The sequence below is a fragment of the Esox lucius genome, chromosome 19 (genome assembly GCF_011004845.1).
Source record: "Esox lucius isolate fEsoLuc1 chromosome 19, fEsoLuc1.pri, whole genome shotgun sequence".
In the NCBI taxonomy this organism is placed as follows: Eukaryota; Metazoa; Chordata; class Actinopteri; order Esociformes; family Esocidae; genus Esox; species Esox lucius.
In genome coordinates, this window is record NC_047587.1 from 30,632,358 (window position 1) to 30,658,231 (window position 25,874).

Below are 25,874 nucleotides of genomic sequence, written 5' to 3' on the forward strand. Positions count from 1 at the left end.
GCTGCAAAATGTGCTCGGACTTGAATGAATTGAGTACTGCAATATGTCTTTTCTTATTATTATGTTTTGAACTTTGATCATACATAACGTGTTGTGGTGTATTGTGTACAGGCTGTTATTGTAAAAAATAACATGGAACATTCAGCCATCTTGAATGATTTTTAACTCAGGTACCTACAGAAAGCTTATGGAAAGGTCGACACGCACCCAAGGGTTATTGTATTTGTATTTCGGGTGTGGTGATGAAAGGGTTAAAATAAATCCTTTTTAGTTAACAAGGGGGATGTCATTACCCAGTACCGTCTCAATTTTAACTGATCGCATCTGCAGGTTCATGGTGTGTGAATGTGGATACAAGCTGAAGAACCAATGTAATCAATGCTGGAACTTTCCTATCGAAAAACACAGAGGTCATGAGAGTAATAAAGAAGGGCAAGGACAAGGACATGGATGTCTCTGTTTATTAATGGAGGAGTGTATGATGCAATCTGTACGTAATTGCTCCATCCACATAAGCCTCTGAGAAGTGAGTAATCCAGTGACAAACAGATCAGGTAACATGATCAATGTCTTCTGAGCTGCCTTAAATGAGAAAAATGTTGGCTTTCATTTAGGTTCCACACTGTCCCATTTTTCTTATGTCACGGCACATTCACATGGAAAGGAAAGATCTCGACAACAGCACAACAAACAGGATTCTTCCCAATGCATAGGATTATACAGTTAGAATACAGTATTTGAACATGTTTATTTTCTTTTTTACAAAGGTATATGTTATAAGAAACAAGAAATAAAAATAATAACTGCACAGCAGTAAGAAAGGTAATTGTCGAGTATAGATACAGTCATTTATTATACACACAGAGGAACAGCTTAGAATCACGTGGCAAAAAACACCATTGGAACAGTTTGCGCTATACTCAATGCTCTACGTTTGTAAATGTTTTGTCTTAAGACTAATTTAGGAATGCCAGACATTTTAGGGGAAACCAGTCTACGGTTGGCCTCTGCTTTACACTTGTTTATTCGGGCTGTTGCCATAGCCATCATAGTCCTACTATAAGCACACACCACAGACACCCAAATTAAACATACACATCGAATCTGCAACCGCGGAAATGATACTGAAATGTGTCCAGCCGATTGGCAAGGAAAGGCTGCAGCAGACTTCTAGTATTTGACAACACACACATATCACGATCGCAAATACATTGCTGTGTCTTCTATTACTATAATCGCTTAGTTATAATCACCAATAGAACAATAGAAACAATATTATCCTCTAAGGCACATTTTGGTTAAAGAAAGGCTTGAAATAAGCTTTTGCATCACTCCGTCGGGAGTGGAGTCTGCCGTGGTAAACAAGAGCAGTGTTAGAGGAGGACGCAGTCTGCAGTCAGCATGCAATTAAGATCAAACGTACCCCCGCTGACGCCATTATGCAGAGTGCCACTCTGTTCTGTGCTGAGTGGGCAGTGCCAAATGTGGCTTGGCCGGGGTGCCAGGATGCCATGCTAGCCGCGGTGGTGGCAGGCAGGAAGGCCGGCAGGCACAGGCCCTGTGCAAACCTAACTCTACCAAAGGCAGGAATAGCGCTAACATTCTGGGGTCCGGGACTGAAAGGTCCAAACCGAGACTAGACCACACACACTGACTGAATTCAGGGAGCTCGTCAATTCAAACAATAGTGGTCAGAAGTGTATGATGAGTACTTAAAGCGTCCCTAGATAAGGTGCAGGGTAACGGATGTCAATGGCAAAAATCCTATAAAGCAATTAACAAATCATACCAGGCACCAAGTCAACGCATGCACTTTGAGATTGTTTTTGTATGATTACAAGCGTGATACAAATGGAATCAATTATTATAACCATTGGGTAACTAGAATGCCATAATTTATATTGCAATTCATTATTAAGTATATGAACTGACTTGACATGTGCCACATTGTACCAATGATGGTTTATGTTGTAAAAATATTATTAAAAACATAAAAACACGTACCACTCTCTTTAGTACCTTTCAAAGCTTAAATGCACCTAATAATATCATTTTATTAGTGCGGTAATATGGCACCCAATGGCATAAAGAAACACAAAACAATATTAACAGTTTGTTGCATGGTCCTAATAATTAGTTGGCTACTGTAAGAGAATTCCTACGAAAATGTATATTTCTCTCTATTTTTCACAAAGTAATAAAGAATTGTTGCTTCGCTACTCTATATAAAATATAAAAAAAACTAATGTAATATTATATAGAAGTGACACCTTGAAATATTAATATCTGAATGTCTGAGAAATGTTAAAGGTATTGCAGGATTTATGCTTTACTAGTGTCAGAGTAAAATGCAATTCATGTAAAACAAAATGTAAGTTAATGCTATTTAGAATATATTAAATAATTTGGAGGATTCAAAAAATAAAAATACATTGGAGCTGAAAACTAACTGTTTTCTAAATACCAGTGGTCAAAAGTTGAAATGGCAGATTTTGTTTCCTTACACAAGTTGAAATGGCAGAACATTTCTCCTTACTCAAGTTCACAAGTTCTCAAATACCAGTATTTATTCATGGGGTACATATACAGAGCCCTCTGTAATATTTGGGACAATAAGCATTTTTTTCTCTTGGCTCTATACTACAAACCCTGAAATTTGAGATTAAACAACTACAAAAGATTAAAGTACAGATTCTACAATTTAGATTGTATTTTTGTACATTGTTTTCACCATATGGAAAGGACAACACTTTCCATACATAGTCAACTACCTAGTATTTGCCCCCATATAATTTGCACACAATAACTACCTAAATTCTGTGACCCATTGACCCCACTGGGAATCTTTTATGGTGAAACTCTGCCAGGCCTGTACTGCAAATCTTCAGTGTCTGTTTATTTTGTTGTTGTTTGCCTTAAGTTTCAAATCCAGCCAATTAAAGGTATCTTCAATTCAATTTAACTTTGAAGATTGACATGGTCAATCAGGAAAGTTTTTGCCAGAAAAACTCCCAAGTTGCTATCATTGCTCTGAAACAGAGGATTTTCTATAATGTGTTGGTATAATGTGTTAAATGGTCAATTTACAAGTCAACATAAACAAATACCCTCAATTAACAGGGGAGAATTGGTAGACTTTAATCTCAATGTAATCGCTTGACTTCAAATCCAAACATTTCGAAAACAAAACCAAAACAACTAAATGTTTACCATCCCAATAATTACGCAGGGTAACATGTGTAATATTGATCTTTGAGTGGAAGGACCTAAGGGTGTATGGGTAGCCACACCCAGCGATTGAGCTCTGAGGAATGTGAATATAAAATAACAACCAATCATTGGAGAGAACGAAATCTCTCCCTGTGATTTCTAAGAACGTCATGTAATTAGTTAACCTGCCTCAGTCAGGACCCTGTAGTTTGTGACGAGGAGTTCAATGGGAGAACCGACTCTTGTGTCTGGGTGACTGGTGGACACTAATGACAGATAGGGCGTTACACTCACACACGCACCCAAACCCATATTCAAACACAGGCTATACACGCACAATTCACACCACAAGGCGGTCCATTTAAAAAGATAATTTCTCCTTATAAAGCTTTCCGCAAAAAGACTGCACAATAAAAAATATATATAATACAATTCTTAAAAACGTCTCTACACAGGAAGAAATTGAACATCTGATTATCTCTTTATGCCGCACAGTGACAGTCACAGGGGCTTATTTCTCAAGGCTGGGCCCATGTTGCATTGTGGGTACGGTGAGAGTTGGCATTTGAAAACCACCTATTTCAGTTTGGCAAGTGGACTTAAGTTAAGGCGTCATGACCCTTCCCAAACAATCTTTCGCTTTGCTTCCTTGGTCCCACAGGGCTCCACCCTGGAGACTCTGAGATTCCTCTAACTCTTGGCCTGCTGGGTTGACAGTGTCAACATCATCAACATCAAGGCCCTTCAAGGGCTGCCCTCCTCTGGTTCTCTCTCTTCCGCCAGCAGAAATAAGCCCCCATGGACACTAGCGGTCCCATCTCCCTCCCTCTCTCTCTTTCCTTCTCCATTCGTCCCTTCGCGGGTTCTCCCCGGCCCCTCCGGTGGTTACAGATCGGTCACGGTGTTCTCCAGGGCGGCTGCTATCTGCTGCAGCCTCAGGGTGAGCTGTTTACTCTGGGCGGCCGGGTCCTCGTCTAAGGATTGGATGATCTGTAGGGAGACGGGGGGAGAGAGGGAGGGGCCGCTGTCATTAGATCGGCAGTCACGGCGTAATGGACTACCTTTGGCACGGGCACTCATGAAAAGAGAGAGCGAGAGAAAAAAAAAAAGAAAAAACGGCTATTTTATCTCAATTGTTCATTTGTTTTGTTTCGGCGCCCTCTTAGTGTGGCTTCAATTAATGACGGAGGAAGCTTAAAAAAAATCAATTCCCAGCGCAATTTGCCATTTGGAGAACCAAAGGACCATTTTCATTTAAAAGTCTCCGTAATCACTCTAGCTAGCGATTTGAAAATATGAAGGGGGAAAAAAGGAGCGGTTGTGCGCAGCAGGGCTGTGGGAGCACTCCTCCCTGGAAGGTGAAGGGAATGGCCTCTTACCCCGTCGTAGTACTTGCTGGCGTACTGGTAGAGCTGATAGAGGGCCACTTGAGTGTTGAGCTTGTCTGTGTGAGTCTGGTTGGGGACACAACAAACGATTCAGACAGGCATGAAATGAACCAAGTCTAAGACTACAAAATATGACCTTCACTTACACTGAATAACACTGCACCCATTGACATTGGCTGTTCTCCGAATGGAACCGCATTTCCTAAATCAAGGCTATTCAACACGGGCCCTGGAGGACCAAACAATATTTTTTTGGGGGGGGTTTGTTTATACCTGCAAGTTACTTGTACTGACCGGGCCTGACTATATTTGGGATTTGAAGAGGAAGATGGAAAAAAATGATAGCACTCTACTTTATAGGGAACAATAGTTGACCAGGGCCCATTGGTAGTCCACTATGCTGCGATGAGTGCACTATTTAGGATGCTAGCATACATCAAAGCAAGGCGCTTCTTACCCGAGACACCTCTGCCAGATGAGTGTTCATGTCCTGGTCACTGACTGATATCATCTGCCTGATGCCCTTGTAGTAACTAGACAGAGCGATAAGATTACAATCACTATAGATTACATACAGCCAAGCCCGCAATTTTACAGCATTGTAAGCAAGAATCAAAATAAATGCATCATGGGAAATGCTGGTGATGCATACTCATCAACCATTTTCTTGTAGGTGGAGATCTCCTTTGCATAGAGTAGTTTGTTACTAGGAGAGTCCTAGGAGGGGGGGGGGGGGGGGGTAAATAAGTAAATCATAGTATTGTCCTCACAGACATTCAAGATATTTCGATCGACTCAACATCTCCCTCATCATCCTCTTCTGGACTCACCCGGCTGAGTTTGTGCTCACTCTTGGTGCAGGCGTCCATGAAGGTCTGAGCAATGACGGACAGTGACGCGTCCACCACCTCTGTCACGTGGACGTCAAAAATGAAGTGAGGGTTCTTCAGGATGTTCACCCAGAACCTCAGAGGCAAACTGGTGGAGGAGCAAAGTAATTACATCCAACAATCTATCAACTTCGGTTTAAACATCTTAAACATAGCAATTCAGTCATTCATTTGTGAAGGTCACATTCACAGGAAGGTTGTGTCATGTTTAGTTTCAAACTCAATGACTACAGCAAAACCCTCCCCTTTCAAAGGTTCGGTGGCTTCAAAATATCAGTAAATTACACGTAAAGGAAGAAAAAAGGCAAATAAATGCGCTAATGAGAATTCCCGAAAACAAACACAGGTCCATATAAACCCTGAAATGCACGGGTGGTCTTGAATATAAAACAATCCTAAATTAGCTTGTGAGAACTTCTCTCTGATCACTTTAAAGGCTGGGTCGATAGAGACTGACTGGCAAAGGAATTCTTGCCGGTTTTTAAGGCCTCCCGGGACGCGGAGAAAACAACTCGCGAAAAAAAGAAAAAAAGAAAACGCGATATAACGCTACAATCAAATTAGCTGGGGACATAATTACCATGTTTGTTTGTCGTTATGGCTGATACACACATTCATATTTAATCCGAGCAGCCTCGGTTGGTTTGACGAACAAAACAAAGTACATGCCCAGCCCACTGACTGACTGTGGTGCAGCATAATTAAACCGCTCATCTCTCATCCTCCCGCTCTCCCATCCACACGTCAATCCCTGAGATCTACACACGACGCGCTGGGTCGGATGCTTGAGCTTTAACCAACTTGACATTAATTGCATGTACTTGATTGCCGTGGGAGGACACAGAGAGAGAAGTACATTTAACATTTGCGATTCACTTAATGACTACATAGTCTGCGTGCTCCTTAGAGCCAACCAAAGACGTAGGCTTGTGAGTGTTTGTGTATGTGCCCGTGCATGTCTGCGCGTTTACCTGTTGGTCTTCCAGATGTGGATCGTCTCCTCGTCCACGTTGTCGTGTTTGAGCGCCTGCTCGTCCAGGAAGTCGAAGAAGTACTTGACGGCGGGCGGCACTACGGCACCTGAACACAGCACGCTGCGGAAGAAGTCGTCCACAAACTGCTGCAGGGTCCCCTGGAATGACAGACAGGCCGACGGACGCATTGAGACATGGGGCCGAGGTCAGGGAACCCGTCGTTAGCCACCGTGTCTCTACGGAGCCAGGCCGCATCGTCAACGCACACCCTGAAACCTGGACACAAGGCTCCTTTCCGAGACCGAGGCGCTTTTTCAAAGCTCTTTTGATGCAGAAATGGAATGCAACTATGCACTGAAACAAGGAACAGCAGTTCCGTTGTGACAAAGAGCAGCCGACTCAGGTGAATCTCAGTGAGGACTTTTCCTTATTCAAACTTTGTAAGCTGTTTCTTGTGTACTACTGCTGTTCTTCCTGCTAGGGTACCTTGACAGACAGCAGGCGTGTCAGGTAGATCTCAGTTATGGCTTTGGTCATGGACTTGTCCTTCATGCTGCCCCTCTTGGACTTCATCTCATCCAGCTCATCCGGCCGAACTAGATGGAACACCTTATCATCCTCCAACAAGGCGTTTCCTAGTTGACAGAAGAGGCAGTATACGCCGCAGATTAAGGTATTTCTTAGTAACACCATACTTAGCTTCTTCAGGGATAATGCATGATGATGATGATGATGAAGATTGTAAGACCTGTTATAATGTCCTAACGTCATCTCAGATTGAAAACTTACTCTCCTCTTGGTAATCCTGGTTCTGGTTGTAGTTGTGATGAGTGTGAACAACCCTTGACAAGACTAGAGTGGCATTGTCCCGCACCTAGAACACACACACACAAATTATTTAATTATTGAGCCGTTAAAGGACAGAATCAGGGCTTCTGTGAGACATTACAAGAGTCAGTTCCCGGAGAAACATGACTCACATTGTAGTGGGCCAGGGTGTTGATTCGCCTCCACCTGCCTTCCTTCTGGGACGTCAGGTCCAAGTCTGACAGGATCTGCCCTGTGGAACCGGGGCGCCACTCTGTGGCAGGGGAAAGAACAGCAGATCAGTCTGAACATCCACCACTATGATTCAAATTCCAATCTCTATCCACCACCACTACGACTCACATTCAAATCCCCATCCCCCACCACTTAATACATAGTGCTAGGTGTTTCAGGCTTGCTGTCATCAAAAATCCAGAAAATCACATTGTATGATTTTTAAGTAATTAATTTGCATTTTATTGCATGACATAAGTATTTGATAGATCAGAAAAGCAGAACTCAATATTTGGTACAGAAACCTTTGTTTGCAATTACAGAGATCATACGTTTCCTGTAGTTCTTGACCAGGTTTGCACACACTGCAGCAGGGATTTTGGCCCACTCCTCCATACAGACCTTCTCCAGATCCTTCAGGTTTTGGGGCTGTCGCTGGGCAATACAGACTTTCAGCTCCCTCCAAAGATTTTCTATTGGGTTCAGGTTGTGAGACTGGCTAGGCCACTCCAGGACCTTGAGATGCTTCTTACGGAGCCACTCCTTAGTTGCCCTGGCTGTGTGTTTCGGGTCATTGTCATGCTGGAAGACCCAGCCACGACCCATCTTCAATGCTCTTACTGAGGGAAGGAGGTTGTTGGCCAAGATCTCGCGATACATGGCCCCATCCATCATCCCCTCAATACGGTGCAGTCATCCTGTCCCCTTTGCAGAAAAGCATCCCCAAAGAAGGATGTTTCCACCTCCATGCTTCACGGTTGGGATGGTGTTCTTAGGGTTGTACTCATCCTTCTTCTTCCTCCAAACACGGCGAGTGGAGTTTAGACCAAAAAGCTCTATTTTTGTCTCATCAGACCACATGACCTTCTCCCATTCCTCCTCTGGATCATCCAGATGGTCATTGGCAAACTTCAGACGGGCCTGGACATGCACTGGCTTGAGCAGGGGGACCTTGCGTGCACTGCAGGATTTTAATCCATGACGGTGTAGTGTGTTACTAATGGTTTCCTTTGAGACTGTGGTCCCAGCTCTCTTCAGGTCATTGACCAGGTCCTGCCATGTAGTTCTGGGCTGATCCCTCACCTTCCTCATGATCATTGATGCCCCACGAGGTGAGATCTTGCATGGAGCCCCAGACTGAGGGAGATTGACCGTCATCTTGAACTTCTTCCATTTTCTAATAATTGTGCCAACAGTTGTTGCCTTCTCACCAAGGTGCTTGCCCATTGTCCTGTAGCCCATCCCAGCCCTGATGTCCTTACTCAGCTCTCTGGTCTCTGGTCTTGGCCATTGTGGAGAGGTTGGAGTCTGTTTGATTGAGTGTGTAGACAGGTGTCTTTTATACAGGTAACAAGTTCAAACAGGTGCAGTTAATACAGGTAATGAGTGGAGAACAGGAGGGCTTCTTGAAGAAAAATTAACAGGTCTGTGAGAGCCGGAATTCTTACTGGTTGGTAGGTGATCAAATACTTATGTCATGCAATAAAATGCAAATTAATTATTTAAATATCATACAATGCGATTTTCTGGATTTTTGTTTTAGATTCAGTTTCTCACAGTTGAAGGGTGCCTATGATAAGAATTACAGGCCTCTACATGCTTTGTAAGTAGGAAAACCTGCAAAATCAGCAGTGTATCAAATACTTGTTCTCCCCACTGTGTGTTGTTTGGGATTCTGAGTTCTCTTCTTACCCAGAGTGACGCTGTCCACCGTGGGTCTGAGGGAGTAAGGCAAGTTCCTGAACACAGCCTCAATGATCTTCTCCTTCACTTGAGACACAGTGTCACAGTTCAACACCTTGACAGGCGTCACGTCCGGCCCCTCCCCGTGCACCAGGACCTGCAGTGTCTGATTGGAGGAACAGAGCCGACACCGTCAGGGGAGCCCGCTGGGGCAGCGTTGCCGTGGCAACTACAGAAGGCAGGATGTGGTCTTTGACACCTGACAGGTGCTGTCGTCCTAGGCTGACTAACGAGCAGTCACCTGTCAGCAGGTGACTCCCTGGCTTTACTCTGACCAGGTGACACAGTTCATAGTTCAGACCATTAAAATGAGGGACCCTTCCAGTGAGACACTACCGATTATATAGGGATTCTGTGTAATTGAATAAGTACAATGTGGAAGACTTTGTCATTACAAGGCGCCGTTCTTGTTCAACTCAACAAGAATAGAAGCTATACGGTAACTGAATCTGTAGCTGTGTATAATTTAATAATGTCCTTGGAAAATGAATTACCGCAGGGTTCCTCCATTTAGAGATACTTACAGGGGAATGATCTGGCATTAGAGAAATGCTACACAGAGTTCAGCATATATACTGTACAGTGAGTCAGAACTTCAATTGCTACTGTGTAGGTAGGCACAGTTTCGTATAACAATAAAGGGTATTGAATTGCTTCTGTGTAGGCACCGCACAGTACAAAAAATAAAGGGTTAATGGATGTGACACATAATTGACTCAATACTAAAATTGCCTCTGTGTAGGTAGCCAGAGTACAGAACGATGAGAAAGGGTAGTGAGTTGCTCCAGTTTAGGCACCGTATTAAAATATATAAAGGGTTCAGGGATGCGACACATAATTATGATGAGGACAAACATTGAAAGGGCTGTCAGAACAAACTCAGAGGAACGTGGGGGGGGGGGGGTTCTATGTAACCGTGGTAACAGTGTGGCGCCACTCACCAGGACACAGTATTCAACATCGTCTCCTAGAAGGCCTGTGTCGTTTAAAGTGTACTTTGCCTTCTTCACTCGTACGTCCACAGGTCCCTTCTCTATCTGGTGCTTGATGGCCCGGAACAGTTTATACAGAGGCTCCCCTGCTGAGTCCTGACCACCACACACAGACGGAGGACAAACAGAGCACTCTGGCACACTTAATCCATTAAAGTGAAAATATATAAGCTATGAGACATTAAGTATACATCGCTTCTCTCAACCCCTTTGACACGCGCACAGTCGTACAAGCAAAAATGTCAGGGCTCATACTTCCTCTCGAACGCAACCTTGAAATGTAATAATCAATGACTCAAAGAAACATGCTGTTACCTTGAGGAACTGGTAGAGACAGATGGACATCCAGTTGCACAGCATCCTTTCCACCACGGTCTCTGACCTACAGACAGGGCAAATTACAGGACTGAGTGACATGTGTCATCTCCACATCACTTTGACTGTCTCCGACCTAGAGACAGGGCAAATTACAGGACTGAGTGACATATGTCTTCTCCACATCACTTTGACTGTCTCCGACCTAGAGACAGGGCAAATTACAGGACTGAGTGACATATGCCTTCTCTGCGTCACTTTGACGGTCGCCGACCTCGACCTACAGAACAAATAAATGACTGACATTTCCAAAACACTAATACAAAGCAACATTTAGCATTAACTGCTGTACCCACTCTGCATTCACAGGACCCATTGTAAGGCATTAGCACATCTAATGAACAGTCATGTGTAGGTTGAGTATGTTAGCACATAGGACTAATCAGTATAATTAGCTTCTCTATTGGGGATAATTACACACTTTGTACTGTAGAACACAAACACTCTTGAGTGCAGCTGTCAGTCCATGTTACACAAACCCAATAACTTTTAGTCTAGGCTACTAAACACTGTGCAGAACCTCCTTTCTGCTGCAAACTTGTGAATTTGTCTAGAACAAAATCGACCAAAAGTTATGCTACCAAAACAAAGGTGAAGCTACAAAAGCTACCAGAACTTAAGTACCAATAGGTAGAGCTACCAGAACAAGTCTTAAAGCTACAGAGGAAGGCCCCTGACCTGCGCAGCATGAGTTTGGGGTTTTTGCTGTCGACGTAGTTCCCCATTAGCTCCAGCAGCAGGGTCCTCATAACGTCAGTGTAGTACTCCAGCTTCCCATGCAGAGCCACTGTCAGCAAGGAGGCAAAGTATACCTTTGCTCGGGCAGTGAAGTCTGGACGTCCCTCCAGCGTCCGGATGAACTACATGCACAGTTGAGATCGACAGGAGACCCAGTTAATGACAGTCCAGTTGACATAGCCTGTTATTAAATCCTGCGCGTTTAACAATGGTAGGTGACTATCATTAATGTTGAATCTCTCTTTTTGTCTCCTTTCCTTCAATATGAATGCCCTGGACCGCTTCTAACTGATTCCACACACACGGCTGGTTTGGCAAGGCTGAAGTGGACCTACATTGATGAGGAAGGTCTTGCTGTTGAGCAGGTTGGAGAACTGGTTGAGGGCCTGAGCCACGATGGCCTTCCGTGCCTCGGGGATGTCCAGCTTGCCTGTGATCATCACGTCGTTGGCCCCGTCCTTCGAGGGCAGGAAGAAGACCCGGTCGGTGTAGGTCTTATAGTCAAGGAAGGGGATTCGACCCTCACTTACGTCATTGGTATGGTCCTCCATTTCGATCATCAGGTCTGATGGAGGAGAAACATCTCAGTATGTCATCCTAAAACTCTTACGATTAAATACACTCTAATACACACTCTAATGTCCCAGTGACAACACCTAGACGTTTAGGTGAGGCATTTTACCTCAGGTAGAATAACGTTTGATGAGATATAGTGCTTAACAGCGATTGTTATAATATAGTACCTGTGAATTCTTTCTTGCAGCGGTCTCGCACACTCTCCTCCAGATTTTCCAGCTGGTGTTTCACCTTCTCATACTCCCTCTCAGCCTGCTGGCTCTTCCTCCTGGCCACACAACACACAAACAGGCCGAGTGACGAGCAAAGGAAAAATAAATCAGACACAAACATACGGTGTTCTCCACAATAATTGTCACCATTGATAAATATGGACAAAAAAGGCTGTACAAATGTTTTATTTTTGACCAGCATGATCTTGTACTGAAACAATCATTTGAATCTAACCTTATATTGAGTGAAAAATATAACATTTTAATAAAACTATCGTCATTATTATCATTATTTAAAATGTTTGTACTGTGGTGTTCTGTCTGTTAGCTGTGTTGTACTGTTGTGTCCTGTCTGTTAGCTGTGTAGTATTGTAATGTCCTGTCTGTTAGCTGTGTTGTACTGTTGTGTCCTGTCTGTTAGCTGTGTAGTATTGTAATGTCCTGTCTGTTAGCCGTGTTGTATTGTAATGTCCTGTCTGTTAGCTGTGTTGTATTGTAGTGCCCTGTCTGCTAGCTGTGTTGTATCTTAGTGTCCTGCCTGTTAGCTGTGTTGCATTGTAATGTCCTGTCTGTTAGCTGTGTTGTTTAGTAATGTCCTGTCTGCTAGCTGTGTTGTATCTTAGTGTCCTGTCTGTTAGCTGTGTTGTATTGTAGTGCCCTGGCTGTTAGCTGTGTTGTATTGTAATGTCCTGTCTGCTGTGTTGCATCTTAGTGTCCTGTCAGTTAGCTGTGTGGTATTGTAATGTCCTGTCTGTTAGCTGTGTTGTATTGTAGTGTCCTGTCTGCTAGCTGTGTTGTATTGTAATGTCCTGTCTGTTAGCTGTGTTGTATTGTAATGTCATGTCTGTTGGCTGTGTTGTATTGTAGTGCCCTGCCTGTTAGCTGTGTTGTATTGTAATGTCCTGTCTGCTAGCTGTGTTGTACCTTAGTGTCCTGTCTGTTAGCTGTGTTGTATTGTAATGTCCTGTCTGTTAGCCGTGTTGTACTGTAGTGTCCTGTCTGTTAGCTGTGTTATACTGTAGTGTCCTGTCTGCTAGCTGTGTTGTACTGTAGTGTCCTGTCTGCTAGCTGTGTTGTACTGTAGTGTCCTGTCTGCTAGCTGTGTTGTACTGTAGTGCCTGTGGGATAGCTGTGTAGCCTACCTGTAGCAGTAGAGCGAGATGAGGATGATGAGTAACATGGGAACGATGACTGCTGGGATGATGATGAAGAAAGGCACCTCATACTTGCTCTCATAGTGCACCGAGCCCACCAACCACTCTCCATTTCCAAACTTAATCTGGGACACACAAGACAAGCAGTTATCAATACTGTAGATGGGAGAACAACATCAAACAAATGTTGACCTGACAAGTTAATCTGAATCTTATTTTTGAAAGCAGACTTTAATATCCCCTCTTTCAGTGACTATAGATAAGTTAAAAGATAGGCAAGACAGATCCATGTATCTGTGTGGTCCAATCTGTATGTGTGTGTGTGTGTGTGTGCGCGTGAGACAGAAATACCAATCACAATAGAGATACATATCTGTGTGTATGTGTGTGAGAGAGAGAGAGAGATTGATCACCACAGAGATTCATATCGGTGTGTGTGTGTGTTTGTTCTGACCAGCAGGTCCAAAGAGTTGGAGCTGGTGTCTCTGCGTCTACGGTGACGTTTGGAGCGGGCCCGTGGCTGGCTGGAGGGGGGGTCCAGGAACAGCTTGTTATCCTGTAGGGTGTTGACGATGCACTGGACGTCCCCTACAAACGCCTGGGCCTCTTTGGCTGTCATGGCCTTGGAGAAGCCCCGACCCTGGAGAGGCGGGTACCAGAAGCCATGATTCAAGACAACATAACTATGATCACGGGAGGATTTCCTCAGCATGGACCTGAACTGGAACAGAGATCTGGGATACTCCTGAACCTCGCCATAACACGGTCACTGCATGGACCCTCTCAGTTTTGTTACTACTCACAGTGACGGAGATGATGGAGGTCTCGGTTATGATGATGGGCTTGGCGAAGAGGTTAAAGGCAGGGTCGGGGTGGTAATCGAAGGGCGTGAGCTCCCTCTCGTAGTTGTCCAGCTGGACGTAGGTCTTGAACGACTCATAGGAAGCGTTGACGGCAGGGGAGAGGAACTGGAGCACCGTGTCGTTCTTACTCACGGCCTTCTGGACGTACTGTGGAAGGAAGGGTGGACCCACAGAAATGAAGGGATGATGCGCGCCTGTTTATTAATCACTTCATGTATCTCCATAGTGATTTCCTTTAGGGCGAGGCCACCACTGCAGGCCTAAATTACATGTTTAATTGAGAATTTACAGAATATTACCATGGAAGGATTAGGACTCCAGCCAAGGTCTTTAAGAAGTAAACTTTATCAGCTAGCAGTTTGTGGGGCCCCAAGTCCCTGCTACCCAGGGAGAGAGAGGAGCAGAGCTGCCTAGCCTAACCACATAATCTGCTGGAACCTTAATTCCTGTATTAAATTTAGCTTGTAAATGAAATGAATAAAATCTCTGCTTATCCTTCCCAAGGCATCAGGGCCAGGAGTCTGCGTTGGCAAGGCCCTACAGCAGCTCTGGTTGCACTGTGTGACATTAAGTCCAACTCGCTTGATTATTTCTGGGTGAATCAGAGCTTTTACGGCAATCGTCCAGGTTTAAGGAAATATGGTGTGTAAGGAGGATAACAGGATGAGGCAGTAATGTGGGCTTATGGCATCTTCCTCATCAGGGAAAGTTAGTTTATGAGGAGCACGTAATATTCCAGAGGGACTCTGAGATACAGGGACGGCTTATGGCTGAACTGCAGCCAGTCTAGTCTGATTGACAGATTAATTCATAGAGAGAAAGAGGCAGGAAAAAAAAGAAAGGCGGGCAGGAAGAGAAAGTGAAGATGGGAGAAAGAGGAAGACAGCCATACCTGAGAAGTTATGTTAGTAGAGGTATTGACCTTCATGATGGCATTCTGAATCAGGTCAAATCCAGAGCCGGTAACCACGACAGACCTCCCACCACTGAAACAACATCACCACCACAAAAGGACAAAGGATTTTAATCAGAATCAGAAAGAGTTTTATTGCAAAGTAAGTTTCACAACGAACTAGGAGTCTTTTCTGGTCTGTTGGTGCTGCAATTTCTGTACAAGAGAAATACAAAACAAATAAGGATAAGAATAGTGACTCAGCATACAAACAGTAGACTGAGCATTAATTGATTAATTAAAATATACTAAGAAAAATATGTAATATGCTTAATTGACTACGTCACCCTTCAGAAGATATGGTTTTAACCCACCATGTGGCTTATCTGATAACTTCACCCTTCTGAAGATATGGTTTTAACCCACTGTGAGGCTCAAATCAACTTTCACCCACAGAAGACACTGCATGTTATTTTCAGGCTCCTGACTGGTTTCAGGAGAGGGAGCCAGGTGTGTTGGAAAATGAATGCCATTAAATGAGACTCCAGGGAAGCTTTCATCGTCTTCTTTCACAGGTGGCATCATTCTACCGCGTCACGTCTCAGTGCTGACAGACTGCTGTCTGATGTGAGAATGCAGAAGACTCTAACATGGCTCTGACTCACCATACGAAGCTTCCCCTGGGCTGGTGGTCCTGGATGTTTGGGTTCTCCAAGAACTGGAAGGCTGAAGAGACGGTCGTGGTAGTGCTCTTCCCATACTTCACCGTGACCGGAAGGAGGTCAGAGGGGACCTTGTCCGCCCGGTACTCTCCGGTCTTGCAGGTGATGGTCGCACCGAAACTCTCCCTGTGGACAAGGTCAGAGCCAGGGACGCAGCGCTCAGAACCAGAGGTCAACTGGGGTAACGCTGCGCAGGAGACCAACGCGACAGAACCATGACAGCGGAGGTAATTAGTTTGCTTGTTATTAAAGAAATCCATGTCGAAATGTTTTATTCATGAGTTGAATTTCAAATGCACCCCCAACCCTAACCTTCTCGTTGTTAGTTCTGTTCACTTTACTTCACGGCCCTTTTTCTTTTGCCCGCCATCGTGTCAAACAGTTGGATGAAAGGGAACACATACAAATCCAGCTTCCCGATTTTCATTTTATTTATATAGCAGAGTGGCTAGGAGGAGCAATTAGGGTTTAGTGCCTCGGTCAAGGGCGTCACGACAGATCATTATTCTTTTTTCAGCTCGACTCTGGGATTAGAACTAGTGACCTTTAATTTACTGACACAACCCTCTTGACCAGTGGGCTATCTGCCGCCTGATAACTGCAAACCTGCTTGACATTGGTTGCCTACCCAGAATGCAGCGGCCAGTGGTACTTACACAGTGCACGCCACCCCTTCGATAGTGACGGTGATGTCCTCCCTGGTGGCTGTATTCAGGTGGGAGCCAGAAATGGTGATGACCGTTCCCCCGGCCTTGGGGCCCTTGGCTGGATGCACAGAGTGGACCTCGGGGTCCTGGAGAATAAAAAAAATAACTTGAGTATTAATTCCTGTTTTATCTTTACCCCGCTAGGCTTTTAAAGCGCACACACACACACAAACACTCTGCATTTCCTTCAATTTGCTGAGTAAATAGTTAGGCAGAGTGGTCCCCGCGGTGGTGCGTAAGCCGTGCGAGGAATAAAACACACAGTGAAATTGCTCCAATGTAGCCTGTTAAGGCACCAGAGGAAATAGAGTCGCCATATAGCATCTTGTTAAACTATAATGCACATGCATCTACATCATCTTATCATTCTGTGAACGACCTACCAGCGTAATGTGGCGGTGCTAGAGTAGCTCATTCAACAGAACATTATGGTAGCGTGTTGGGATATTACACTAAAGTGACATAATGATAAGGAGCTCTGTGACACGGTGTCTGTACAGCTGTGAAATTGAAAACGTAACAATGGGCATGATAACGCCACGTCCGGCAAAAGCACTTTCCACCGCACAAGTCCACCCCCCACCCCGACTTGGAAGACCGCGGCTGAAGTGTGATAGGTCCGTTACCCGGAATGTAAAGACAGCCAAGGACGTCCCTCTCTTCCCTCCTTCCAGCTCCACCTCCACCTGCCCCCTGGTGGCGCTCTGGGAGTCCAGGGAGTCTATTTCACACACCACCCTGGAAACCATGGAGACAAACGTCAGAGTGCAAGAATACATTAGCAAATGGGTTGTCACAGGACACTCTAGAATACGTCACAAATTCAGGTGCCGTTTCAACCCTCTGTAAACACACCCCCTCTGAGAAAGGGGGGCCGTGCGTGTGGCTGTTGGTCCCTGGGCAAAAGCAGTCCACTACAAAGGGCATTTGTCCCTCGGGTCGGTGCATTACCTGGTGGAGACGGCGTATTTGTCTTTCTGGTGTTCACAGGGCACCCCCACCACTAGGATGGCCTTGACGTCCTCCTTGCGGATGCCTAGGTTGGAACCCTTGATAGTTACAGAGATGCCTCCCTTTAAGGGCCCATAGAGAGGGGTGATCTGGGAAACAGATTTAAGACTTAAGGCTTTCGGATTACTAAACAGTACCCAGCTTTTAGATTATCATATACAGTAGCTTACAGAGCAGCGCAGTGAAATAACACACCAGCGTGTGCAGGATGTAACCAGACCGCCTGTGAAAGACTGCTTTCACTCTTTAGATCTGAGAATTAAAAAGGTGCCCCCTATTGTGTAAGGGCTTTCAATAGCAAATGAAAAGACGGTGGACTGATCCAATTGTCAGCGCCTACATAGATGAAATAGACAACCAATGAACGAAGTGATTGTTTAAAATGCCCCGATGATGAAAAGTCAATATTGTTGCACATTCAAAGACAAGTAATTAGCATATCTGTTTAATAGTCTCTGGGTACTCTCGGGGATCTTAAACCCTTTTAGTAAATGTGTAACAATGTATGAATTGGAACGAGTAAACAGTAAGATGTGAACATTACAAACTGCAGGACGTTTCATGAGAAATAAATAGTAAACTAATGTGGAGTATTCTTCAGCTTTACCATCAAAATGCCCTGGGCTGAAAGTCCACAAATGCTCTTGGAGTGTCACCAAAGGGCTGAGACTGTATAGCGGCTGATATACTCACCTCAGTGATTTGTGGGTCAGGACACTCGGTTTCCTGGGGATCCTCTTTGCCCTGTTCATTTGTACACAGCGTCTTATAGACACAGGACTTCCTCTCGGTGCACCACACACACCTGTACTTAGGATCTGCATTCTTACACAAGCTGCAGTCCTCCCGGCCCACCGAGCAGTTGTACAGGGTCACTGAGGAGAGAGGACAGGGACACCTTAGAAAACATTGGCTTTGCTCTCGTTCATCTCAACCGTCCCTGTCCGAAGCGGCATTTTGAAAATCCACTTAGTCAATTGCAAAAGAGTATGTAGTTAAATGTAGCAATTTGTCATTGTATTAACTTATATATCACTATGACAGTCCTCCCCACAAGTCACTGCGGTCCACCTAGTCCTTTGCAACAGAGTTGCATACAGTAGTATTCAGGTAGCATTTACCATTTAGTGTGCTGTCTATCTTCTTGCCTGATTCTTTGTCCTTAACGTAGAAGAAAACGTTGGTCTCCTGTGATTTATTGAAAGAAAACTAGAAAACAGGAACCAAATGAATTATTAATAGTTTCTGAAACAAGTGATTAATGGCACTTCACATTTCCAAAATGTGGGATCCTCCTGCCAGAGAAAACTTTTCTATAAACACACTTTGGCAGCCATTCAAGAGCAGCGAAAGAAATCAATGTCTGAAAAGGGTTGGGGAATGGTCCCCAACGCTGTAGTGTTTCAAAATGTTTTCCAATCACAGGTAATTCTGTTTTTAAGGATTTCAAAATAACCGTATTTTTTTGTCCATGGGGGGGTGCTATAATGTCTAATACAAACGAGGTAAAGTGATCAGAAACTGTGCGATATATGGACCAATGCAACATTAACCCTGAACCCCTTCCAGAGGTCGGGAAAGTGTTGAGCATAAAGCCGCGCTGACGTACGTTAAAACCGTTGAAGTTGTAAAAGTGCCCAGCTTCAAACCTGACGTCCTCCTCCATGTTCCTCATCAGCTCTGTGCCGATGGTGAATGTCCTTCCCTACAGAGGAGACACAGAGGTCACTTCAGTATCGGCCATCTAGCGCTTCACTCAACGGTGATTAAAATTCGATTCATAATTAACTAGTCCACATTGTTCTGTGAACTGTGATATTCTGAGCGTCTACTGAGTTGATCATTCAAGGGCTACTCTGTGGGAACATATGAACGGTAGCTTTTATATAAAACATCCGGTTTATTTACCTGGTACACATTCACATTGATGCCCTCAAAGCTGATGGTGGTTTTCAACCCCACGGGAATGAGAAAAGGGTCGGGGTTCTCAAACTGGGGACACTTCGCCCCCTGAATACAGACGGAAACAGCGGTAAACCAAAATGCACATACCGATTTTACTTTCACATTTGGGTAATTGAGCAGACACTCGTTTTAAACTGGCAAATGAATCAGTTGGCATCACGCATCTGTGGTCTAACTAAACTGATATTTTAAACAAAAGCGTTCATGACCCCTTGGCAACGTATATAAACACCTACCTGTCTGTGTTTGATGATATGAGGGCCAAGAACCAAATCATCCATGTCCTGACAAGTGTGGTCCTGTATGTTCCACTGACAGCCCCATGGACTGGCCACACACGCCATACACCTGACACGCACGCACCAGCATGTGCATGCACACACAAATCACACGACACACACAAACACACGCATACAAAACACAACAGGTGGGCAATCTCATTTAAAAACATTGTCTTTTTTTTTGCTCTTCCTGCAAAAGTACCCATGTTGTTTATGGTAAAATATATCTCTGTAACTTCTGATAAACAAAGCCCATTCATCAAAACACTTCCTCTGCATGAGAAAACAGCATAGGAAGCAAGGAGGAAGAAAAAAAAAACATACGTAGGAGATCGACTTTCATTTTTTGATTAATGAAAATGAAACTGAAGCAATTTTCTCTGGTTGGTAATGAAAAAAGAGTCAAAAATGCAAGAGGTGCATTCAATTCCAATATCAGTCATGCATCACAATTTACCCCCTGAAACTGTTCTCTCATTTGTTCACGTGCTGCTATTCATTTCCATCCAGGTTGCCAACACCAGTTTTTTTTTTTTTTAAATACGTCACTGCGGTGAAGTTCAACAGAGGGTGTAGAGATCTAACTCACGGTGCATGCTCTGCCCTCCTCACAGTGGCAGAACAGTTGTAGAACTCGAAATCCTTTGTCGCCAGCTCCACAGTGTCATTAAAGAAGATCTTTATGGGCACCGCCACAAAATCTACAGGCGCAGAGAGGAACAACGAGTGTCAGTGTAAAGACAGTGAATTTCCCATTGTTTAGGCCTCTGTAACACAGCGGACTGGGAGTTTTCCCTGATTACATGACAACACATTATGATCCCTAAGCAGCTACAGCCTACAGGACAGCATCGCCAGGGAAGGCTGAGAGGGATGTCCAACCTTGGTTGTCGGGTGTGGCAGGTAAAGACGAAGGGCTGGGCAGGAAACAGGTGACCTGCGTGGAGGACATGGTGGCCTCGCTCATGAAGGTTGGAAAAACACAGCGCAGACGGTCCGCCTGACCAATGGAGGGGAGGGAAGGCACGATGATTGTCACCTGAGAGAGAGAGAGAGAGAGAGAGAGAGGGGTAGGGGGACAGAGGGGAGTGAGAGCACAGTCAGAGGAGCTCGAGCCTGGCTCAGTAATCAGACAGTTTTCATTTTTCCATGCCGGATCAATAGGGTGCAGATTGTTTCAGAGCAATCGGGTCTCTGAGTGAAAACGGAAACATTTCTCATTATTTCTTATCAAGGGGGAAGATTTCCAGGGGCCAATCCCAGTAATGTGCACTACCTGCTGGGTCTTCTTGCAGCTGAGGTTGGGTGGGTGGAAGGACTTGATAGTCACACACTGCTGGTTGGGGCTCCACAACCAGCCATTTTTCTCCTCCGCTCGCCGGCAGTCAGACCTCCTGGTACACCTGGAACACAAGCACCCATCAGCCACTGCTCACTGCCCCGTTTGTCCGTCAGTCAGACGATACTTCCTGTATCACCGTGACCTCTGATCCCAAACGGCCATAATTTCCTGCTATTGAAATAGTTAAAGTCAGAGTGTTATCAGTTACCATGCTGATAGAATGCACTGTGCATTGTACAGCCACTGGCAGAGTTCAACTCTCCTTATATGGCTCTGCTCTGGGTGCCACGGAAACAGGGAAGTAGAGCAGAAACACAATTGGGGACTGTCAGCAGTAAAACACTAAAGCGAGTGCACAGCTACACTGACGGGGGCAGGATTTATCCAGGGCTGTTTAAAGCGCCATGGGTGTGAAAGACACGCTTACCTGGTCCTCTGCACAGATGACTAGGAGCGTGCACATCTGCTTACCTGCCCTGTAGAACACACCAGCCACAGTAGGGGTCCCGTAGTGACATACAGGACTGACAGTCTCTTTTCAAGTGGCACCTCTGCACGGGCACCTTGGTGATCTAGGACAATAACACACAGTCAACATGAAAGCAGCTTTACAGGGACACGTCAGAGAGGCTCACCTGAAGACGTCAGAGATACTAACATGTTGGTAACTTAGACATCCATGTGACAAACATCTTTACTGAAAGACATCAGAGATACTAGGATGTCAGTAACTTGGACATCCATGTGACAAACATCTTTACTGGAAGACGTCAGAGATACTAGGATGTCAGTAACTTAGACATCCATGTGACAAACATCTTTAATGGAAGACGTCAGAGATACTAGCATGTCGGTAACTTGGACATCCATGTGACAAACATCTTTACTGGAAGACGTCAGAGATACTAGCATGTCAGTAACTTAGACATCCATGTGACAAACATCTTTACTGGAAGACGTCAGAGATACTAGCATGTCAGTAACTTAGACATCCATGTGACAAACATCTTTAATGGAAGACGTCAGAGATACTAGCATGTCGGTAACTTGGACATCCATGTGACAAACATCTTTACTGGAAGACGTCAGAGATACTAGCATGTCAGTAACTTAGACATCCATGTGACAAACATCTTTGCTGGAAGACGTCAGAGATACTAGCATGTCAGTAACTTAGACATCCATGTGACAAACATCTTTACTGGAAGACGTCAGAGATACTAGCATGTCAGTAACTTAGACATCCATGTGACAAACATCTTTACTGGAAGACGTCAGAGATACTAACATGTCAGTAACTTAGACATCCATGTGACAAACATCTTTACTGGAAGACGTCAGAGATACTAGCATGTCAGTAACTTAGACATCCATGTGACAAACATCTTTACTGGAAGACGTCAGAGATACTAGCATGTCAGTAACTTAGACATCCACAAGGCACTCTGGTGATTTATTTCTGCACAGTCAACACAAACCCTACGACTTCCTGATACACGCTGGGATGTTCCCTTTCTGTCAACAACATTGACAAAGAGTACTGCCAGGAGGTTTGTGCAGATCTGGAATGGAGACCAACCACACCTTTTTCTCTGTGCTGATATACAGGTGGCTGTAGTTGGCGCTGAAGAAGAGGTTTTTGTTGACACGCTCCCTTGTGGGGTCACCTAGCCATCGACCGTACATTTCCGGGCTGGCAGTCAGATGTACCTAGAGAGAAACATCCAGACGGTTCTCAAAACACACCACACGCTAGTCTCTTTCTTGAAAAACGGCAGCTGCTTTTTATTACACGCTATGCTTATTTAATGGAACACAACCTGGACAAAACAATCTGTCCAACAACAATATCATCGCCTCCTCTAGTTACTAAGTTGTCCACATCCCATCCCCCTACTGTCCTCACCTTGAACACTTCCCCCATGCTGTTCCCCAGGAATGCAATAGTGTGGTCGTTCTCTACAGCGATAGCGACAGCGGTCAGTAGGACATTCTTGGTGAAGACCGCTTCTACCTGGAGGGCAAACTCCGGCTTACTGGCAAGCGGAGAGGGAAGGAAGTCTGCCCCACACTTAAAGTTGTTCAGTGTGTCTTTCTGCAAAGGGAGAGAGCAAGCCATCTATCAAGGGAATGTGATGAGAGCTGTAGCCAACATGAACCTTTCAGGAAACCCACCCCAACCCCCAGGAAAACAATGAACTAAAATCCAACACCACGTGTCACATATTTGCATTATTGATTAAAAAGGGAAATTCTTTTTAAACCACTGACTCGCTCTTCTGTTCTGGCGTACCCTTTGAAGTGGATGATTAAGCCGGACGACAGAGGCATGATGGCTGAGCTACTTACGCTAATGCGGGAGGTGCAGAACTGGTCTGTCTTGGAGGAGTAGGGGATGTCCACAGCGGGTATATCTCTGATCTTGCCTGAGTCGCTGTAGCAGGCGGTGATGATTTCCACCAGCTTGTCATTGATGGCGTTCAGAGGGTACATGCACAGGGCCGAGTCAGTGCTGTCTTCGTCCGGGCTAGCCACCATGAACAGCACCTTGTGCTCGGGCTGGACTGTGCCATACTGGCCCAACTCGGTCATCACCCGGGCCAACTCTTTACCCGGAGATGCCACGTAGGCAGCCTGGACCTTGTTGTACCGATTCCCAAGGCCGCAGCTGAGCTGCAGCTCTGTGTACGAGTAATAGTGGTGGTCCTCCTCACACAGCCGCGACACGAAATTGAAGTTCTTGTTGTCGGTGCTGCCCATGGTCCTGGAAAACAGGAAGTACACAAATCCCTCCTCCTTGAAGGCGTGCCGGAAGTCGTGCATGTACCTGGGGACGAAGGGGGTGGCCTGCACGGTCGACGCCTCTATGATGCTCTCGAACACCACCCAATCGCGGTAGTCCTGGAGGATCCGGGTGCTGATGAGTTTGGAGCTGTCCAGGCTGCCGTAGCCCTTCCCCACCAGGAACACGTCAAAGGTGATACCGTCTCTGACGTACGTGGACATCACGCCAACCACGGCCACGCCATCCTCTATGCTGGCCACGTACGTCCTCTCGCCCTTGGAGTCGCTGTAGTAAAGCTGCTGCTCCACGTTGGTCAGGTTGACCAGGGAACAGATTCCCCGGTAACGGGAGCCGCAGACAATCAGGGAGCCGTTGGCCGGGTGGACCAGCAGCAGCTTGTTGACGTTCGGGGTGGGCTTGGTGTCCTGGCACGCCGAGACAGGCGGGGTACAGGTGCGGGCGTCCTCCTTGGGGCCCGTCTCGGCACGGGCCTGCTCGTTCAGCTCTGAGTCCAGTTGGTAGATGGTGTTGACGGCCCCTAGGTAGACACGGCCACTGCTGGGGTCTTGGACCACGTTGTTGATGGGCGTCTTGGAGAGGAATTGCAGGACAGCCTCTTCCTGTTGCTGGCCGCCGGCAGCGGGTAGACAGAGCAGGAGGAGACGGAGGAGTAAGGGAGCGGCCTGAAACCGGCTTGCCATGTCTAGAGAGAAAGAGAAAGACAGGGTTGGAGGTGTTACTGAATGACCAGACAAACGAGCGGTGTTGCACACCTGAAACAGGACAGCATTGGTTAGAATGTTGCTAATGAGACAACACAACGCGACGATCAAGGAGCTGTTACGATAAAGGGGGTCGTTCAGAGCGGTCGAGTAGGTCTTGGGTCATGGGTCACGCAGTAGGTTATGAGGGAAAGTAATTAACGTAAGTACATCAGAAAAAACAACGTCCCTTGCCACGTTCTCAAATGATCTCAGTTGATATCGAAATGATTACCGGATACACTTTACAGAGAAACTCCCACGGCTGAATAAAATAAGGCCAAGAAGTAGAACGCAAAGCCAAACATTGGCAGTCGATGCAGCTTGGCAGGATTCCACCATGGTCGTCCTCAGCACTCTTTAGCAAGAGAAAATGCAATATGTTCAGTAAGCAAGTTGCTTTGTTTAATGGTGTAAAATTATCACACAGCATCCTTTGAAACCCCGAAACAGCCACGCACTAGCACACAGCAGGAGACAAAGGCATCCTCCACCGTTGCTACTCATTGCCCACACTGTGGTTAATGTTGAACGGCAGGTGGCTGAATCTGCAATAGCCCACTTTTGTGTTGTCCTGAAACACGCACGCAACCACACACGCTAGTGCACACGCACAGATATGGTCCTGCTCAATTCACCCGGGCAGTTAAGCCCAAAGCCACACTTGTCAAATTGAAAACCCCTGATGAAGCTTTACAGGAGGGAAGGATGAAGGCGGCATGGGCACGGCTTCTGGTGAATTGGTGTTTTATTACGTTAACCTGCCTTCTCTCAAAGCACTAAGTGAGGAGAGGACTGATTAGACAGTTGCCCTCGGGGCCCGGTTAATTTCAGCTCCTACTCCCATTTGCATTAAAGGGTCCGTCCTTCCCCTATTTCCCTGATTTTATTTCACTTTTTCATTTCACAACCTCTCGAAGCGTCATTTGTGTAGGTAAACCTATCTGCCCTTTTTAATTCGTACCCTTAAACAATTCCATTTAAATTGAAACTGTGTTAGAAACGTGCTCCCTGAGCTCCCTCCCAACAGGAGTGTTTTGGTCTTTAACAGAGAGAATAACGGTGTTCGGTTCAATGTGTCTCCGGTCACACTACAAATATCGTAGATCATAGACATGTTCATGTACTAGGCTGGGATGTAGTTCAGCTCCCATGAGATGAACCTTTTACAGGGTTACTTGGGACCTGGTACGTTTATGGCCTCCGGTAATCTTACTAATGCCAATAAGCATAATGGATAGTTGGGCATTTC

General features: G+C 45.4%; 1 protein-coding gene across 1 annotated transcript in view; it reads right to left on the bottom strand.

Annotated features, from left to right (window-relative positions):
• Positions 1-446: 446 nt before the first annotated feature.
• The window catches only part of plxnb2b (plexin b2b), a 125,563-nt gene continuing 100,135 nt past the window's right edge, over positions 447-25,874 (bottom strand). The window contains exons 3-37 of the mRNA XM_010864830.4: positions 23,426-24,564; positions 22,983-23,171; positions 22,661-22,786; positions 21,548-21,648; positions 21,011-21,137; positions 20,617-20,773; positions 20,324-20,435; positions 19,690-19,801; positions 19,397-19,498; positions 19,098-19,193; positions 18,610-18,697; positions 18,182-18,363; positions 17,429-17,577; positions 17,104-17,215; positions 16,427-16,563; positions 15,714-15,896; positions 15,049-15,142; positions 14,097-14,303; positions 13,748-13,933; positions 13,282-13,418; positions 12,095-12,195; positions 11,687-11,916; positions 11,292-11,473; positions 10,554-10,620; positions 10,188-10,334; positions 9,196-9,352; positions 7,443-7,543; positions 7,252-7,336; positions 6,949-7,097; positions 6,460-6,620; positions 5,429-5,576; positions 5,251-5,315; positions 5,056-5,131; positions 4,590-4,664; positions 447-4,200 (exon numbers count right to left, since the gene is read on the bottom strand). Of these exons, the coding sequence (XP_010863132.2) occupies positions 4,096-4,200; positions 4,590-4,664; positions 5,056-5,131; positions 5,251-5,315; positions 5,429-5,576; positions 6,460-6,620; positions 6,949-7,097; positions 7,252-7,336; positions 7,443-7,543; positions 9,196-9,352; positions 10,188-10,334; positions 10,554-10,620; positions 11,292-11,473; positions 11,687-11,916; positions 12,095-12,195; positions 13,282-13,418; positions 13,748-13,933; positions 14,097-14,303; positions 15,049-15,142; positions 15,714-15,896; positions 16,427-16,563; positions 17,104-17,215; positions 17,429-17,577; positions 18,182-18,363; positions 18,610-18,697; positions 19,098-19,193; positions 19,397-19,498; positions 19,690-19,801; positions 20,324-20,435; positions 20,617-20,773; positions 21,011-21,137; positions 21,548-21,648; positions 22,661-22,786; positions 22,983-23,171; positions 23,426-24,562 (5,583 nt within the window). The 5' untranslated portion in view covers positions 24,563-24,564 and the 3' untranslated portion in view covers positions 447-4,095. The remainder of the gene's footprint in view (positions 4,201-4,589; positions 4,665-5,055; positions 5,132-5,250; positions 5,316-5,428; positions 5,577-6,459; positions 6,621-6,948; positions 7,098-7,251; positions 7,337-7,442; positions 7,544-9,195; positions 9,353-10,187; positions 10,335-10,553; positions 10,621-11,291; positions 11,474-11,686; positions 11,917-12,094; positions 12,196-13,281; positions 13,419-13,747; positions 13,934-14,096; positions 14,304-15,048; positions 15,143-15,713; positions 15,897-16,426; positions 16,564-17,103; positions 17,216-17,428; positions 17,578-18,181; positions 18,364-18,609; positions 18,698-19,097; positions 19,194-19,396; positions 19,499-19,689; positions 19,802-20,323; positions 20,436-20,616; positions 20,774-21,010; positions 21,138-21,547; positions 21,649-22,660; positions 22,787-22,982; positions 23,172-23,425; positions 24,565-25,874) is intronic.